The 17,306-nt window shown below is 43.7% G+C and overlaps 1 protein-coding gene across 4 annotated transcripts in view; it reads right to left on the reverse strand.

Annotated features, from left to right (window-relative positions):
- The window catches only part of ANOS1 (anosmin 1), a 412,806-nt gene that overhangs the window by 13,314 nt on the left and 382,186 nt on the right, over positions 1–17,306 (reverse strand). For 3 of the 4 annotated variants that reach the window (XM_074323216.2, XM_074323215.2, XM_019712772.3), the window contains 3 exons: positions 10,688–10,893; positions 7,328–7,472; positions 2,279–2,425 (listed from right to left, as the gene is read on the reverse strand). In XM_074323216.2, the coding sequence (XP_074179317.2) occupies positions 2,279–2,425; positions 7,328–7,472; positions 10,688–10,893 (498 nt within the window). The remainder of the gene's footprint in view (positions 1–2,278; positions 2,426–7,327; positions 7,473–10,687; positions 10,894–17,306) is intronic. The other variant, XM_074323214.2, reaches the window with a different exon arrangement.

Consider the following 17,306-nt stretch of genomic DNA (forward strand, 5'->3'; position numbering starts at 1 on the left):
GGTGGTAAGAAAGGGTATCGGCACGTCGCACAGAGAAGTGGCACCTCCTGGCGTGTCTCACCGTGGAAAACATGCATGGCCAACAACGTGAACGGCCACTTGTCTCCACTGGCTCCAGTGCACTTGAAACTCAAAATATATACCCACCCACTCTGCTCCTTCCATACTGTCCCTCACCGCAGTCAATGGACCACCAGCGTCCACTTGGAGACGCCATTCTCCACGTCGCCTTTATTTCCAACCCAGCACCAGTCCTGTCGATTCTACCGGCCGAACGTCTGTCAGATCCATTAACTTTTCTTCTGTGCCATCGTCTCCCCAGGACTGGACTGGCTATCGTCCACTCTCTCCTGGCATCCCGCAGGGTACGGCCAGCAGCATGTCCCCTCGCCATCTCACAATGGTCCATCTCACACCGGTCTCCACAGAGCGGCCAGGTGACCACTCCACACCCAAGCCTGTCGTGCTATGTCCAGCTTAAAATGACGCGGTGGGCTCCCTTCACTCTCAGCTGAAGACATCCTCCCAGCTGGCCTTCCCGTCACAGGTGGTGACGGCCTCCGCTGCCTGACTTTGCATCTCACTCAGAGTCCCCTCTTGTTCTTAATGCTTTGTGGTTCCTCGTGGTTACGGGACTAATCTCTAATGTGGGCACCGCTCCATGAACACAAAGATTTCATGTGGGGTGTACTCGTGTATAAACAAAGACAGCACGGTTCTGGCAGGTAATGCTCAGTCACTATTTAGGGAATGAATAAATGAGCAAGTCCGTAAATACTCATATTCAACCTCACTCTTATTTCACTAATTATTCAGATAATAATGACACAGAATGTGCTCTAATCTAAGGTGTTAGAGATAAAGAAAGTGTGAAAAGCAGATATGACATCACATGGGAGAATCAGAAGTGAGCTGAGGAAGTAAAATATCAAATAGGTTTACATGATACATGCACCTCCCCATATATGGTCACATTTTCGATACTATACGAATAAAATATGTTTTATCAATATTAATATAACATATTGATATATGATTCTAATTTAAAATAAATACAAAAGATCAATTAAATTTTATAATTTAATATTTCTTATATAACTATTATTGAACTTAGTTATATGCATATATTATCTTTTAATTTAATAAATTGAATAAAGGAACTTTATTTTGAATTAACATGACGGTGATAAAACATTAATATTAATGGTGATGCTACTTTAGCTGCAGAATGGATGTCGTCAGCAGCTTGGAAGAACATTCCGGAACGAGAAGAGTGCCAATCAATACTCTCCATGGCACACGGCCTGACACCCTGAGTGAAGTAACGCTTCAGAAGAATTAGAAAAACTTGTACACTGAACTCTTGAAACCATCTATTTTGCTTATGCTTTTAAATGCATAGAGGTGATAAAGATAAAAATATATGTCCAATAATTCTAAAAGTATTATTTCAAAAATGCAAAAGAAATATCCTAAGACTAAAGAAAAGAAACCAACAAAATGAATTTACCCGAAAGATAAATATTCAAGCAAACAAAAAGAATGTATCCTAAGATAAATGTTCACTGCAGTATGAATTAGAAAACGGAAACTGTTTTTCTGTGGTGAAATAAGGATATATAATATGTTATGGGGAATCCATCAAGGGAGCAATTTAAAATATAAAAAATATAGGAGAATATAGAATGATCATATAATGTTACTTGAAAATAGGTGTGTTTTAGACACACACACACACACACACACACACACACACACAGTGACAGAGGCATAGTAACCTGCAAGGAAACCCACTAAAATGCCGTGTCTATGAAATAATAGTGAGAAGATAAGTGATTTTCCTATTTTCAAAAGTATCTGTGTTAAGGGTCTTTTTAAAATAAACAACTAATTTAGAGCAACAACAACAAAAAAAAAATCACACTGCAAAATAATGAACATTTTGAGTAGTCTGGGCCCCAGATGAGCCTTCTAGGGAAGAAATGAAGGTAGATAGGCCACTATCCCTGAAACGATAGAAGGTAAGCCCTTGACTCTTGCCGATTTTAAAATGCGATACAGATTTCTGGGAGCGAGGAACCCACCCAGAGTTCAGAACAGCCAGGCATTAAAAAAACAAACAAACAAAAAAACAAAACAAAAAAAACAAAACACGGCCGTGTTTTGTGTAGCTACCGTTTTCCTTACTATCAGGACTGTGCTTGCTCCCGACTTTGTCGCATGTACCTTGCTAGCACTGTGCTACGGAAAGCAGATACCAAGGCAGCCCTCTGCGTACCTTCGGCCTTTTTCCAGTACACCTTCACCTGCAGTCGGCCGTCTTGATAGAACGGGGTGCCAATTTCCAGCAGGCGAGTGGGCCGTCTTCTTTGAAACGGGGGCTGCATTTCCATCACGCCCTTTCTAGTTGTCCCGAGTTGTTCTTCTGTAACAGAGGACTACATTCTAATTGACTAGTTAAACAATAAGTATACAACCTGACATTAATCGCATTAGTGTTGAATTTCATTGTGATTTAGTCATACTCAGTGACTTTCAGAAAGTAAAATATGAGTCCCCTGCAGAAGCTGACACGCTCCTGTGGTAACATTCCCCCCACCCCAATATGTGGGAATAACTAAAAGTATCTCTGATGCAATCCCCAGAATGTCCATTGGTAATTAATACATTCACTGGGCCTAAGAGAGCCCCCCACGTACATAACACGTATTTCAGTTACATAACGTAGTATTTCTCATTATAGGGTTTTTTGTCGTTGTGAAGGAATTCAACAAAATAATATTAGAATGCCATTTCATGTAAACAATATAGATAACTTTTCGCAGAAGTACCGTCCTTCTACTCCAATACCTGGAACACAGCCCTAAATGGAAATATCGCTCAACTCTGTGAGTACACATTGCGTCACCCAGCTGATTTCCAGACTAGATACAGCCGTCAGGCCGATCTATGCACTGTTCTTGTTCATTACAGACACCCCAAAACCCTGACAGATTAAGGAGAAACATTCACATACTCAGCAAAGGAAAGAAACGGAATGGCAACAATACACTAGGTTGGGGGAGGGACTACAGGGATACTTCATTCATTCACTCATTCATTCAGTAAACAGGTAGCGAGCACACAGACATTTAGGGGCCGGAGACGTGTGACTTTCTACTTGAGGGCTCCTGAAACAGAAGAAGACACGTCCACAGGTAATTACCGAAGGAGCGTGCCCAGGGCTGGCTGGAGGGGAGGAACCCCCTAAGTGTAAGGAGCCACTGTTCCCTGTTTTGGGACAAGGAGCCAGAAACTTTCCCAGGAAATGAGCAACAAGAAGACAGCACCGGGTCGTTTCAGTAAGAGGTGGGGTACTTTAGGAAAGACAAAATGGTAACCCGGGTGCGTGATCATCACCACTTTTACCGTGATTGTTTTTCTCGCCTGTTTACACTGTATCCATCACATACTTGCTGCAAAGCAAAGACAATATCAAAGCGATTCAGAATGATCCCAAAACTTAAAATTCCCACATCCAGTGGGAGGGAGAGGAAGGCAAGGATCGAACAAAACCCCAAGAAGTAATTCTCTGAATCAGGTATGGAATTCAAGCATTCATTTCAAGCTGTCTGAGCTTTGTCGTTTCTTATTGCGTCGCTGTCTCTGGTCATGATCTGGCTGTAGTCTCACTGTTCTTGTTAAAGTTTTGCTGTTTCACTTTGGCTACGTTGGGCTCCTTGGTCACTATCTTTCCCATTCCTTGGGCTCAGAACGTGCCATTCCTACTTGTTTGCACCAGCACCACCCTCTCTGTCCTTCAAAGCTTCCTTAAGCTCTCCTTGCTGAAGATTTCCCAAGATAAACGGAAAGAAATCCATTTTCATTCTAGATGTAAGAACATAGTTGTTTTTTCTATTGACCTGAACCTACGTGAACCTGTAGTGTCCCCAGTGCATGCCACCTGTAAAGGAAAGGGACGAGCACGCTTCTGTCCTAGGGCTGTGTCAGCGACACAGAGTGTGTACTCCACTTTCAGCAGTCAACACAAATGGAATAAAATCATTTCTATCATATTCTGCGAAGGCATGAGGTCTCATTTGTACTCTCTAGCAGTCCTGAAAGTTCAGAGAAGTCGGCTACTGTGCTATGTGTATTTTACCAACTGTCAAAATTTGGATGACTTTTGGAGATGGAGAGGTTCAGAGTATTTTCTCTGCAGTCCGTTTCTACTTTGCAGAGCTAGAATTATATTCCAACTATAAAACACTTGGAATGTGTCAGCCCCAGAAATATTCCTCTTGCCTCCCCAAAAAGCAAGCTATGTTTCCTTTAAAGGCAGGGTTATGTCTTTCTTCCTTGAAGGGACCATTTTATAAAACTGCATGAACATTTGGCCTTTCCTTATGTTGAAATATTTATCATTAAAACACCTCGTAGCCTGCAGACCTGGAAAGACATAATTCAAAAAGTAATTTAGACGTTGACATTTACTGCTCTCTTCCCTATAAAGTATAACTTCCCTTGCTTATACCATAAAGTTGTAATTATTCTGTACTCGTAGCAGGTTCCTGATGAAATATAGAGTGTTCTTATAAAAGTCATACACCCGTGTTTATGAGATTATATATCAACACCGGGATATAAAATACTCAGCTGTACCCTGAATGATCCTGTGAAGCCCGTGTCTTCTCAGGGTCCCCTGAGACCCAAGCAGGAGACTGTGGCCCAGTGCATGCTGGGAAGGGATGGGTCTAGACCCCACGTAGTGGCGTCTACCATATGCAAAAGAATGGATGCATCTGCCTTGCAGTCCAGAGGGTAGAAGAAGATTGCAGGTGAAGGGGTAGAGACATGTACGTGTGTGGGGAACTGTGTGATAACTGAGAGGGAAGAACTCAGATGGCTTCGGGTAAGAGAGAAAGGGCTGTAATGATCTTGGGAGGGTGGGAGAAGTCGCTGATGAAAGAGGACCTCGTGGAGCGTACGGGGTTGTGTGGCGATGCCCCCGGAAGAGGGAGAAGGCCTTAGAGGAGATGTGGAAATGCAGCGAGCCATCCAAGTTTTGTTCGGGCCAAACCATGACAAGGTTCTAGATGACATAACCTCAGCCACGGCAAGCTGAGGTTGGATTCCTTTCTCTTTGTTCATGGCCGTGGGAGGTCACCCGTATTCAATTTGGGGAGTTCGCAATCCCACACACCAGTTTCTAATGGGGAAGGAATGCTGTTTATTGGAAAAACCAGAAGGAGACTGGAAGGCAAATTTATCTCACACAATAGATGAAATCCTCAGCACGAGGTCGTGGATGAAGCAGAAATTTAAAGAATTTTGGTCTGAGAGGAAGCTGGGAGGAATAAGGAGGAAAGCAGTGAAGGATGAAACTTCGGGAGAAGTGAAAAGAGAAGATAAACAGCTGGTGATCTTGTGAGAAGAACCCAGGAGAGGGAGACATGTGTTATACGATTAATATTTCCATCTACAACAATGGATATTTAGCAAAGAGTGGAAACAGAACTACTAATCAGGAGGCGATTTTAAATGTGTAAGAATGAGGTGGCAATGGCCTGAACAAGGGAAAGAAATGGACACATCCCACATAGAACTTGAAATCAGAAACTAAAGGAGCTCCTAAAGAATTGGATTTCGGGGGAGAAAGCAAAGAGAAGCATGGAGAATGACCTCTCCATCCTTGGCTTGAACAGAAGGCTGAGTGGCAGAGACATCTGAGGTTAGGAGAAGCTGGGAGAGGAGCAGGGGCGAGAGGGAAATGCAGAGTTGGTTTCAGATACGGTACACTGGAAATACCCGTCAGTTATCCACGTGGACACGTTGGGCAGGAGGCTGAATATATGAGTTCAGGGAACGGGGAGACATGGGGTGTCATTAACACATGGATCTGATTCCATCCGCGGGTGTCACTGGGAGCCCCAAGGGAGAGAACTTCCTCCATGCCCCCCACGCTGAGCTCTCTGCACACTCAGTGCCCTCTCCCAGCCCCTCGCACTCACACACGCTGCCACATCTGTGGGGTGACGGCTGGTGACTCGTGCATCCATGGAGCCCTCACGCACTCTTCCAGACTCAGCGAGGAACCCTGGGGCTCTCGTCCCACCACCACATTGGGGTCTTCTGCTCCCAGAGCTCTCTGCAGCTCTGTGTGGGGCAGCCTGTTCGTTGTGTAAGCGTGTTTACACGTCATGTCCCACATTCAACACCAGGCACTTTTACGGCAGTGATCCATCAAATGCGTCTAATGCTGGCCTGAGGTACACGTACGTGTCTGTGTGTGCATGTGTGTGTTTGCATATGTGTATGCCTGTGCGTGTATATATGCACACATGTATGCATGTAAATAGAGGGTATATATGTACTATACAGCGTACCCATGGTCTACGTACTCTGCCTATTATATAATGTACATATGCTTACAGCATAACAGAGTATAACATAGTAAGTGGCCCACCACCAGGCACAGTAGTACCATAATTCCTAGGCAATATTTCAGTTAGATGAATGGATGACCAGATTTTAAATATATATATATATATATATATATATATATATATCAATGAAGTCACTGAGTACATAGCTGTACCGTATCCAGAAATACTAGAACACACGCAGTAGAACTGAATATAAAGACTATATACATAGAGACAGTAGACTTTTCGAACTCATTGAGTCTCCAAAAGGACGACTTGTCCAATAGGTAGAAAGTGCTGTTTCTAGAACTTTCTGGAAAGCACCATTCGGATCCAGTTGTCTCCCAGGTGGTAGAAGATAATTACGAGCAGTCAGCCGTCTAACTCTGTGGAGTTGCCTTCCCTAAACCCAAACACACTCTGGCACGTTCTTCTTCCCCTTCTGAACCAGGACCACAGAGACTCTCCTCTGGCTTTGCTCAGTTGATGGCAAACATATGGGTTTAGAATGACTGGAAACAAGGAAAATCAAGAGCGGCCCGATTTAGTGCCTTTAGAAGGGAAGCAACAGTTTGTAACAGTTTACCTGTGTGTACTCGCCCTGAAAACAAGTATGCATAGGCGCAAGGGCCCCAAATTATGTACATCTGAAAATGGACTCCAATAGGACGTGGCAAGTTTTCCCGTCCGGTTTGCATGACGACACCAAAAGCTTCCACATTAAGTAGACACAAATCATAAGAAAAAAATCAACGGTGAAACTGTTTTGTGCATGGTCGTGTGAAGGACGTAGTTACACGCTTATCAGTATGAAGATCTGCCAGGGGGAGATTCCGAAGAAAACCCTCGCCCTGCCTGTGGTCTGTCTCGCTCTGATGGCTCGGTGGGTGCAAAACTCCGCGATAAACCCAGGAGGCACTTACTGTTGTTGGCAGCGTGGGTGGACGTGAAATGAAGGGAGACCTTGGCACTCTTGAGTCGCGTCTGTCCCCAGTAGGCGATGGCCTGGAGTTCCACAGTGTAGTCACAGTCTGGCTGCAGCCTCTCCAGAGTCACAAAGTGCTGAGACTGCAAATAAGCGGGACACACGGAAGCTGCATGACAAGCCCTGCCTGCCGCCCACCTTCATGGCAAATCCTCCCGGCTCATCGTGAAGCAGCGGGCCAGCTTCTCCTTACGGAGGCCTGTCATCTGCTAAGATCGCACGTGTTTTTTCATCGCTAGGATCCCAAAACCCAGTTTGACTACAAACCATCATCAATTTCACAGCCAGGTCAAAACACGTTTGTTGGTTTTTTTAAAAAATTGTGTCCCCAGTCTAATTATTGGATCTGCTCCGTAAGCATGGGAATGAGGAAGTCTGCCCTCCCCCCTCTCCAGATACCACCTCACAGAGACAAGAGAGCTGTTTGAAATAAACTAACAGAGGCACATACTGGCACCTCCCTGGAAAAATTATGAATGGCCCTTAAGTGTATTCCTTTGAAATTTTAGTCCAAAACTTCTACGAGTAAATTTCCACCAAACATCAGCCCGACAGAATGCTTTAATTTTTTTTCTGCCATTATATCTGTTAAATACCAAACACTCATCCCATTTTCTGTGTGTGGTGCCCAACATTAAATGAAACCAATCAAAACAACGTCATTTGCTCACTAGCTTGAAGCCAGACGGGGATTCTGCTATGACAGCGAGAGAAGGTGACATTCCAAGTGAACCAGGTATTTCATGGTGGCACCAAGATGAAAACACAGCTCTCCCAGCTCTGAATCCAGTGCAACTTTTTTGTGTGTGTGGATTTTTGTGGTACAATAATAAAGTCCCATGCCACAACTTGTAATGAACAGAAATAAGGATTTGTGGGGGTTTTTTGTTGTTGTCTAAAATTCAAAACATTTGTCAAAATATAATGCCTATGATATCAAATGGCTCCTAAGCTAAAGGAGACTCGCCTATAAATGGTCTGATTGGCAGTGTTAACATTTATGAAGGAAAAAAAATGTGTCCGTCACTGATGGCACACCGAAAGCACGTAGCAGCACATGCTTTCCAGCAAAGATAATCCAGTTTGGGGCGAGCCGTGTGCTATATAGTAAGAATATTGTCTGAAATCATCCAACACTGAATCACGTAAGTACTAGGTTGGTGCAAAAGTAATTGCAGTGTTTGCAATTATTTGTAACCTTTTAAACTGTCATGACTTTTGCACCAACCTACTAACGCCTCTGTTTAAATTCCATAACCACTTATTAGCATCCTAACTATAATTTCGGGTCTTGCGAGATCTCTTTTCAGGGAAAGGACATGATTTTTTTCATGGGCATTCCAGAACTGTGAGCATAAAGCTCACCGTAAATTAATAGATGGCAGCATTTTATGATTTGGGCTTTTGAGGCATTAGGTATCAGACCTTGACTATCTCCCATTGGTCGGCTCTGGAAGGCTGATATGACTAAGGGGAGGCTGAGAGCAAGCCTTCTCCCGGGTGGGGCTGGGACAGCTCTTAGCATTCGCCATCTGGCATCTACGTGCCAGAGAAATCCTCTCTGGGCCTCGTAATGGATTTTTTCTTAATTAAAGTTTATTGGAGTGACAATTGTTAGTAAAATTACATAGGTTTCAGGCGTACAATTCTATAATACACCATCTATATATCACATTGTGTGTTCACCACCCAGAGTCAGTTCTCCTTCCATCACCATGTGTTTGATCCCACTTACCCTCATCTCCCAGCCCCCACCCCCCTTACCCTCTGGTAACCACTAAACTATTGTCTGTGTCTATGATTTATTCCTCTTTCAACCTATGCAATGTCTGCACACACTACCACGTCCCAATGTCTTTCAGTTAGGGTCTCTTGTTGGAATGCATATCTCTCTCCTGAAACTATTATCTTCAAATAAGTAAAATAAAATTCACGTCGGAAAGAGCATTTCCTTGGAAATCCCCACTCCTCTTAGATACCCATAATATCAGGATGGTGTCTAAGGAAACGAGAAGCCATCGATCCCCAGGAAGAAAATTCTATAATTTCTTAGGTCCTTTTGTGGTTTTCCAACCCTAATTCTCAACAGGTCACATTTTAAACATTGAGAATGCTAAGGGATTCATGTGACCCACACCTTGCCTCTGTGGACCCCAAAATATAAGTCACTCAGAAGACAGCGATCCATGCTTCATGTTACTCTGGGCCTATTAACAAGTATATGTTAAATTTGCTGTTCACGTTCTATTTATCTAATTGGTATATTATAGGAATAAATTGCAAACGTCCCTACTAATCCCTTGATGCTGTTTGGTTACTAACGCGTGTGGTTTCTGCCAGCATCCATCACACCATGTCTACTTTAAAGCCCACTGACTGCACTGTTTCAGCTCTTCCAGCGCTTTCTATGAGAGAAGTATGTGTTACAAATCGTCACTTGTTGCTAAGTCCTTCAAAATAAAAGACGGGACTGTCAGAAACTTTCTTAACCACCAAACCCAAACGATACCACAGCTAAATATGAATGATGACTTTTGGAGACAGGTTTTATAATTCTAAATGAGGCAAATATTGGAATCTTAAGTGCAGAACAAAAAAAAAACAAAAAACACAGAGGGTGCCAAAAAAAATGTATACACATTTTTAAGAAAGGTAAAAAAAACTGTATTAAAATTGTGCTGATGGTAACCACTTTGAGCACCTCTTGTAATTGCAGAAGTCAAATGTGACTTGTAGCCATCTTTTGTTATCGGTATATATTGAGTATTACAATTTTAATAGTGTTTTCCTTTCTTAACATGTGTATACATTTTTTGGGCACCCTTTGTATATGGCCAGACATGCATTTTCTAAGCTGTTTGCTGTTCCACTGATTACAGATGGAAAACCCTTGCAACGGAAATGCCATGAATACTGGCTCTTCAAGTCAAAGGGGTCTCAAACAAAACAGACGAAAACCACCGACATGTAAAGGCCATTTTGAATCACATCGTGTTTCTGTCAGTCGATAGGTGAGACGAAAATAATTTTTGTTCCTTTCATTTCTGGAGTGGTGACGACCATTTGGCCATGACTCCGTCAGTGGACTCAGTTCAACTGTTTTCACCGACAACGTCACAGGCAAAACCACTCGCGTGGTCCACCATTGTCCGAACATCCTCGGTCAGAAGGAAAGGGAAGGGAACCTTTCCTGCACCCACTCCTCTTAGCTCAGTCGGGGCCACTTTTCAGGTCAGTTGCCTTGTGTTCACGTCCCCCCTGCGAGAAGCCAGCACTCTTGCTTCTCGCGCCCACTTACCCCATCCGTAGTCTTTCTCCGCTTCTTCTTGGTTGGGACCAGTGACTTGCGGCTGACCGCCCAGCTCCAAAACACTTTGTAGTGGTGTACGGGGATATCCGGCTCCTCGGGGACGTCCCAGATGAGAGTCACGGTCACGGTCCCATCGCCGTTGATGCTGGAGTTTGCGAGCCGGAGGTTGGCGGGAGCTGGAGGTGCAGACGGGTCTGAAATCCCAGTAGAAAGAGGAACCGTGTGACTCAAGGACCAAGCATGACAACAAAATCCATTTCTCTCTGTGCGTCTATTGACCACATGGTCGGTGCATGGAGATTGCCCTTTCTATGTAGAATAGATGGAAACGAGCAGTACGTAAGATGCCCCTTATAAGCCACAAGTTAATATACAGTCTACCAAACAGTAAGATAAATGCATTTGGGCCATATTTGTATTCTAGAAGGATCCTCCCAGGCATTTCCAGGCCACTACAACCCAGAGAAATTTCCATTGTACCAAAACCAATACATTTCTCTAAGACACAGTAAATTCAGTTTAGGGTGGTTGACCTAACATAGGTAAGGAGATAGAACGGCTTTTGAAAATTCCGAAAACAAAAAGAAGTCCGGCTTATTTTTGTAATTGTTTTATGTAAGGGACCCTGCAGCTTCCGATTCTCATGTCAGATAAAAGCGGTGACAGAGGTCAGCAGAAACACCCCATTTTTTACCCACATTGCCAATGGGATTGGACAAAGATGACTAAATGTGTCCTTTTCTGCCACAAATTGAGCAAGAGTAGATGCTGGTAACCACAGATGACATACAGACGGTTACGTTCCAGGTGGCCTGACCCGGAAAACGCTGTCAAGAATTCTAATTCTAACACCATCTGCAGCAGACGCAAAGAAGTTACATCTAACTTCATATCAGTGAAGGAGACTGAAGGAAAAACACCCGTGTGTTTTACTCAGGCTCATTTGTGCTTTGGAAATGATGGAAACATGAAGTAGTTTTTTAAATCTCTTGCTTTTCTCTGACACATAATAAGGGCTGGAGGTCTGGTGGGTGCCTTAATTTATTTTTAAAAAATGAGAACATTTCACAGTTGCTTTTTTAGGTATGTGGCTAATCCAGGCACATTACGTGATACTGTGATCAAGTGCTTGGTTCTCGGTCAGTCAACATTAGGAAACTTCTCAGGATCCCCAAGACTTATACTGGGATATGCTGATTCAGCGAGTCTGGGGGGGCATATACATTGCATGTTATATGTTACATATTACATATCAGATACCGTATACTCTAGTCCACTCCTTATTTTGAGCGGATACATTCCAAGACCCCCCGTGCATGCCTGAAACCACGGGTAGCTTAACCCCATGTAACCTTGTATAACTTCCATTACCAAGACGAGACACCCCAATCTCTTTCTCCCCTCCAAGTAATCACTATAAAATTACAAAACCAAAAAGGAATCGCAAAAACCACCTGTTTATCACCCTGATTCTCCTCTGTAAACCAGCAATTCGTGTATCCATTTATTTCCTGCAGACTTCAGGTGAGAGCCTGTCCCGTGTGTCTGCTCTGAAGGATTGTGTCCGCTCCTCACAGATTCCCACGGCCAAGCCATTTCCCGCCTTGCAAAATGGTTCCCTACATTATGAAGTAAGGCACATGCATGCTGTTGACTTAAAAATGAGGGAGAAACAAGCTGAGGTTCTAAGAATGCACACCTACATCTGACACGTTACATTTCATAATCTAATGAGGGGCCAACGCCCCCCAAAGAAAGTAAACATGTTAATCGTTTTAATGGGGAAAGTGTCTGTCATAACAGTCGAGTGCAGAGACTGACAAACTTTTCATGTAAAGGGGCAGAGAGGAAATATATAAGGCTGTGCAAACCGTACAGTCTCTGTTGCAATTACTAGCTCCGTCATTGTAGCTGGAAAGCAGCCACAGACAGTAGGTGTGCAAATGAGCACGGCTGCGTGCCAGTAAAACTATCTGTTTATCTGAGTTTGCACCACAGGCCACGCATTGCGAACCCAGACCCAGAGTCTTTCAAAAGCAGTAAGTAGCTTTTTGAAATTTGACACGAGCACTGTTTAGTTCTAATTTTACAAACATATGCTTGTACTTTGTGAATCAAGGGATGGCATTTTGTTCCCATTTTACAGATGAGGCAATCAAGGGCCAGAGAGTTTAATTCCCTTGTGCAAGCGTGTAGGGTGGGAGGGTCAGATACACAGCACAAGAGCTCCTCTGACCTCTCCCCTGGGAGGCTTCAGTCAGAGCACTTCTCCCCGATTTCATGTCCCTTTCTGCTGCTTCCACTCCCTCTGTGATCTTTGCAATTATCCATAGAAACACATTTCAGAAAGCAGAGAACAAGCACATTTTCAAAGATCATTGAAATGGGAAGGGTGTACTGTCTCCCAATCACACACAATTTCATGATGTCCAGGGCAAGATATCCTGAGTATTTACTGTGAGTATCCAGCGTCAGCCTTGGAGAAAAACAGTTATTTCGATTAACGATCGTATGTGGTGCTCTGGGCAGAGGAAGGTGGAACATTTGGGTTTCAGAAAGGTAGGTTTAGGGTTTCCTCTCTTAACCGTTTCTGGTTAAGGCCACAGGTGACAAAGCAACACACAGGAAGGTTTATAGCAGTGGAATGACTTGAGCCCATGGTGGGTTAAGTGACCAGTAAAATCACTTCTTGTCAGCCTTGGAGAAACGCAGGTCTGTGACATCTCATGGGGAAAGAGTGCCCCTGCCCAGCCCAGGGTGGGGGGAACCCCATCACTCATTGGGAGGCAGCCTCCTCCAGGTTTTCAGACGATGCCTTCCGTTAAATATGAAAAGCTACCCCTGTCCATTAATGGAACAAGTGACAGCCAAGAGGATTTATAAATAAATTATAAATCCATTATAAATAAGTAAAAATTATAACAGATATACAAATTTTAAACATTACAAATCAGTAGAGAGAGAAAGCAAAAATAGATATTTAAAGAAAATGAATGTTGATTTTATTTGATTTCCTCCATCGATGGTCTCCATAGATGAAACTTCCCGCTGCAATGTATCATGGGAATATCTCTTAAGGCACATAACAGTGATCAAGGACAATCATATTTTGAAAGCAATGATCGAACTAGTCACAAATTCCCCACCTCAATAGAAGGTTGGCTCTGAGATTTAAACTTTTTTTGCTTTCTAGGCTCCGCAGTTGGGATAGTTTTCTCTCCCTCACTAAAAAAGAGAAATCATTGTGCCTTCGCTGGACATGCAGCAACACGAAGTGTTTGAGAAGCTGCGATGCAGGCCAACTTCCAGCCATTAGACAGTTTCCAGCAGACAGACAGGGAAGGCTTGTCCCTCGGAAAGGGCACATACGGAGCAGCTGCGGTGAGTGTACCAAGTGACGGGTCTTATGCAGGCCCCACAGGCACCTTAGGGCCACCCATGATGTGTGCTCTGGAGTAACACTCTGTCACATGCGCGTGGAACAACGTCCACCGCTGCTACACGCTGTGCAAACAGCACTGCCTGCTTCTTCTTTCGTTGATCACTTGTCCTCTACACGTGGTGGAATTAGGGGAAAAAGATGGTGAAAGACTCTGAACTTGGAGGAAGTGAATATAATAACTAGAAGTACTATAATACCTCAGGGTAACTAAAAGGAACGTGGTAACTAAGAGCTGGATTAGGTTAATGACAACGTAAGGTGGATTTAATTATTTTTTCTTTTAAGATCCCTTAAAAGTACCTTGTTTCATAATGTTCAACTGACGTCGACTGATCTTAAACACCCCAATAAATGTTTGCCTGCCTTTGGCCACACACAAAACCACGAATTCGGATTTTACAAAAGACAATCCACAAAATTGGAATTCTTCCTTGTCTCACTTCCCAGGTTCACATACAAATGTTGTCTCGATAGCCAGAAGCAGTTTATTCCCCCAGATCTGTAAACCTGTAAATAACATTGTGTAACAGGTAGTGGGAGTTAGTAATACATACAGACGGTGACAAAAAAAACGTATACACATTTCAAGAAAGGAAAAATCTGTCGTTAAAATTGTAATACTCACTATATAGTGATAACGAAAGACGGATACAAGTCATATTTGACTTCTGCAATTACAAGAGGTGCTCAGAGTGGTTCCCATCAACGTAATTGTAATACCGTTTTTTCCTTTCTTAAAATGTGTGTACATTTTTGTTGGCACCCTCTGTATTTCTAATACAAAGTATGCAATATATGTATTTCCCCCCACACCCCGTTGAATAAAGGTGGACGTGATGCAGAAAAGGGAAAGCATCAATTTGCTGAAAAAGAAAACCAAGTAGAACATAGGAGCCAAACGCGCTTTTCCCACTGGCACCAATGTCACTCCCGATAGTTAAGCCACACGCTGGGCTCTGTGTTCGTTAGAAATCAGCGGTTTCCTTATTCTAAGGAGTGGACGTTGATGTGTAACTTGTCTGATGTCGGGGAAAGGTGACAGCAAGGGACAGAAGAAAGTGGACCCAGGAAAGCAGGCTGGTCGACCGTTAGGAAGTGAGGAAGACAGCGGGAACATTCAACAACATCAGGACGCCTTCCATGAAATTCCACTCATGAACCGAATCATGTATTTCTTTTAAACCATAATTCAAAGTTTGTGAGACGCGTTCTACAATGGGAATCATGCAGAGATTGAGTAAAACAAGAGGGACACAGCAGACCCTGTCAGTGCCCCAATCGTATTCTCTCACACTCAATCATTTCAGGGCCCGGCAGCTCAACTTCTAAATGCCAGCCTCCCTCCCTGAGCCTCCGTCTGGACCCACAGCAAGCTTTGCCCATGTAAAGGACGCATATGCCCCAGAACAGCCTCCACACCAGGGCTGAGCTCCCCGTGGGGACGAACCTCGGTGCCCCCTGGGGTAACTAGCCTAAGAATGAGGCTTTCACTTTCTTCCTTCTCTTCCCTGACATGCGTCCCTGTCCCCCACTGCTGGGTCCCTGGGTCACCTCCTAAATAAACCACTTCCCCTCAAAGCCATAAGCTAGACGGGCTTCTGAAAGAGCCCGGCTCCGATGGGGGATCTCCATGTGTCCCATTCCAGGGCAGCATGTGCCCTCCTCTGTGGGAATCCACCCCATCCTACTCCTGGGGTTCCGATGCTTCCTACGGTTTGCTCCCCGTGGGATGGGGTAGGAAGGCAGCACAGGCTTGTGGGCTAGAAAAGCACTTGGCCCAGGAGTCACCTAGGAAGGGAACTCACCACGGGCAGGACTGCCATTTCCATTTCTACGTAAAGAGACAAAAGGAACAGAGGGACTTTGGCCATGAGGCTATGAAATTATTTGTAATTTTGGTCTCTAATGTTGAAGTCCATTTTCTTTCTCAAGTACCGGGAGGAAAGAGAATAAACAGAATTGAAATAAGTCAATGTAGAAAGTATCCCAGCCTCTATGTTGGCCTTTCTGCTGCCAGCAAAAATTACTGACTTGACCCATTCTGTAATCGTGCATTTCCTTTGAGGGGAGAGAGGGATTCGCAATAAAAATAGCCAGAAATGGTAAGCGCCTAGAAAAGAAAAAGCGTCTATGAGCAATTTGGAATTGTCTATAAAAAATAAGTATTCTAAGGGTTAAGTTACGGGAAAACAAGTGAGTGACAAGGAAATTAAGTTACTTAGTAGCCAATCCATCCTGGCAAACCACAGACTAATTTTGTATTTAAGCGTAAACATGAGGCAGAGAATGACAGATTCTTGGTTTTCCTACAAGAATCAGGATTATGGCCCCTGAACACCAGGCCGTGAGCCCGAACTGAATGAAATGCATTTTATCAAGTTTTTCTTTCCTTTTCCTTTTTCTTCTTTTTAATTAAAGTTTATTGGGGTGACAATGGTTAGTAAAGTTACATAGATTTCAGGTGTACAATTCTGTATTACATCATCTGTAAATCCCATTGTGTGTTCACCACCCAGAGTCAGTTCTCCTTCCATCACCATATATTGGATCCTGTTTACCCTCATCTCCCACCCTCCTGCCTTTCCTTTTCCTATTTAATTTCACATTTATTTTCAGAGGTATTCACGGGAGGTGGAAAGAGTCCCGTCACCTTTCTCAATCCACCTTTCCAGTGATCAATGCTGGCCGTCTACCCAACTCAAATACACTAGATAATGGCTTATACTCTGGGCAGAGTATTATTTTGGAAGTAATAATTCTTCCTCAAAGCAATTTTAAACCATTAGAAGACTTACAAATGGTACAGTTTCCATTCTGCAGCACAGCAGGAATAAATGGGCTTTTATTAAACGAAAATGCACGACTTTTGGAAACACTGCAGGTATGCTTGAAAGGCTGTTCTATTTCCCGCTTGTACAAACACACCCAGAATCCACAGTCCCATCCAGCTCACTGTGAGAAGCCTCCAGACTTTCGTTCTTGCACTTCGTACAAACCAAAAATGTCTGCAGAGAATTCACAGGAGGCTCTACTCTGGGTTCCCTGAAGGTGCATCTCAGAAGGATGGGAATACAATGGATCCACTAAAGAGGTCAAGATGTTTCTTTCAGGACGAAAGGGCGAAAGGATAGTTCACCCTTTACAAGATGGTACCACATCTTTCCT

The sequence above is a fragment of the Rhinolophus sinicus genome, chromosome 18, assembly GCF_057876585.1.
Source record: "Rhinolophus sinicus isolate RSI-liver-muscle chromosome 18, RSI-T2T, whole genome shotgun sequence".
Taxonomy (NCBI): Eukaryota; Metazoa; Chordata; class Mammalia; order Chiroptera; family Rhinolophidae; genus Rhinolophus; species Rhinolophus sinicus.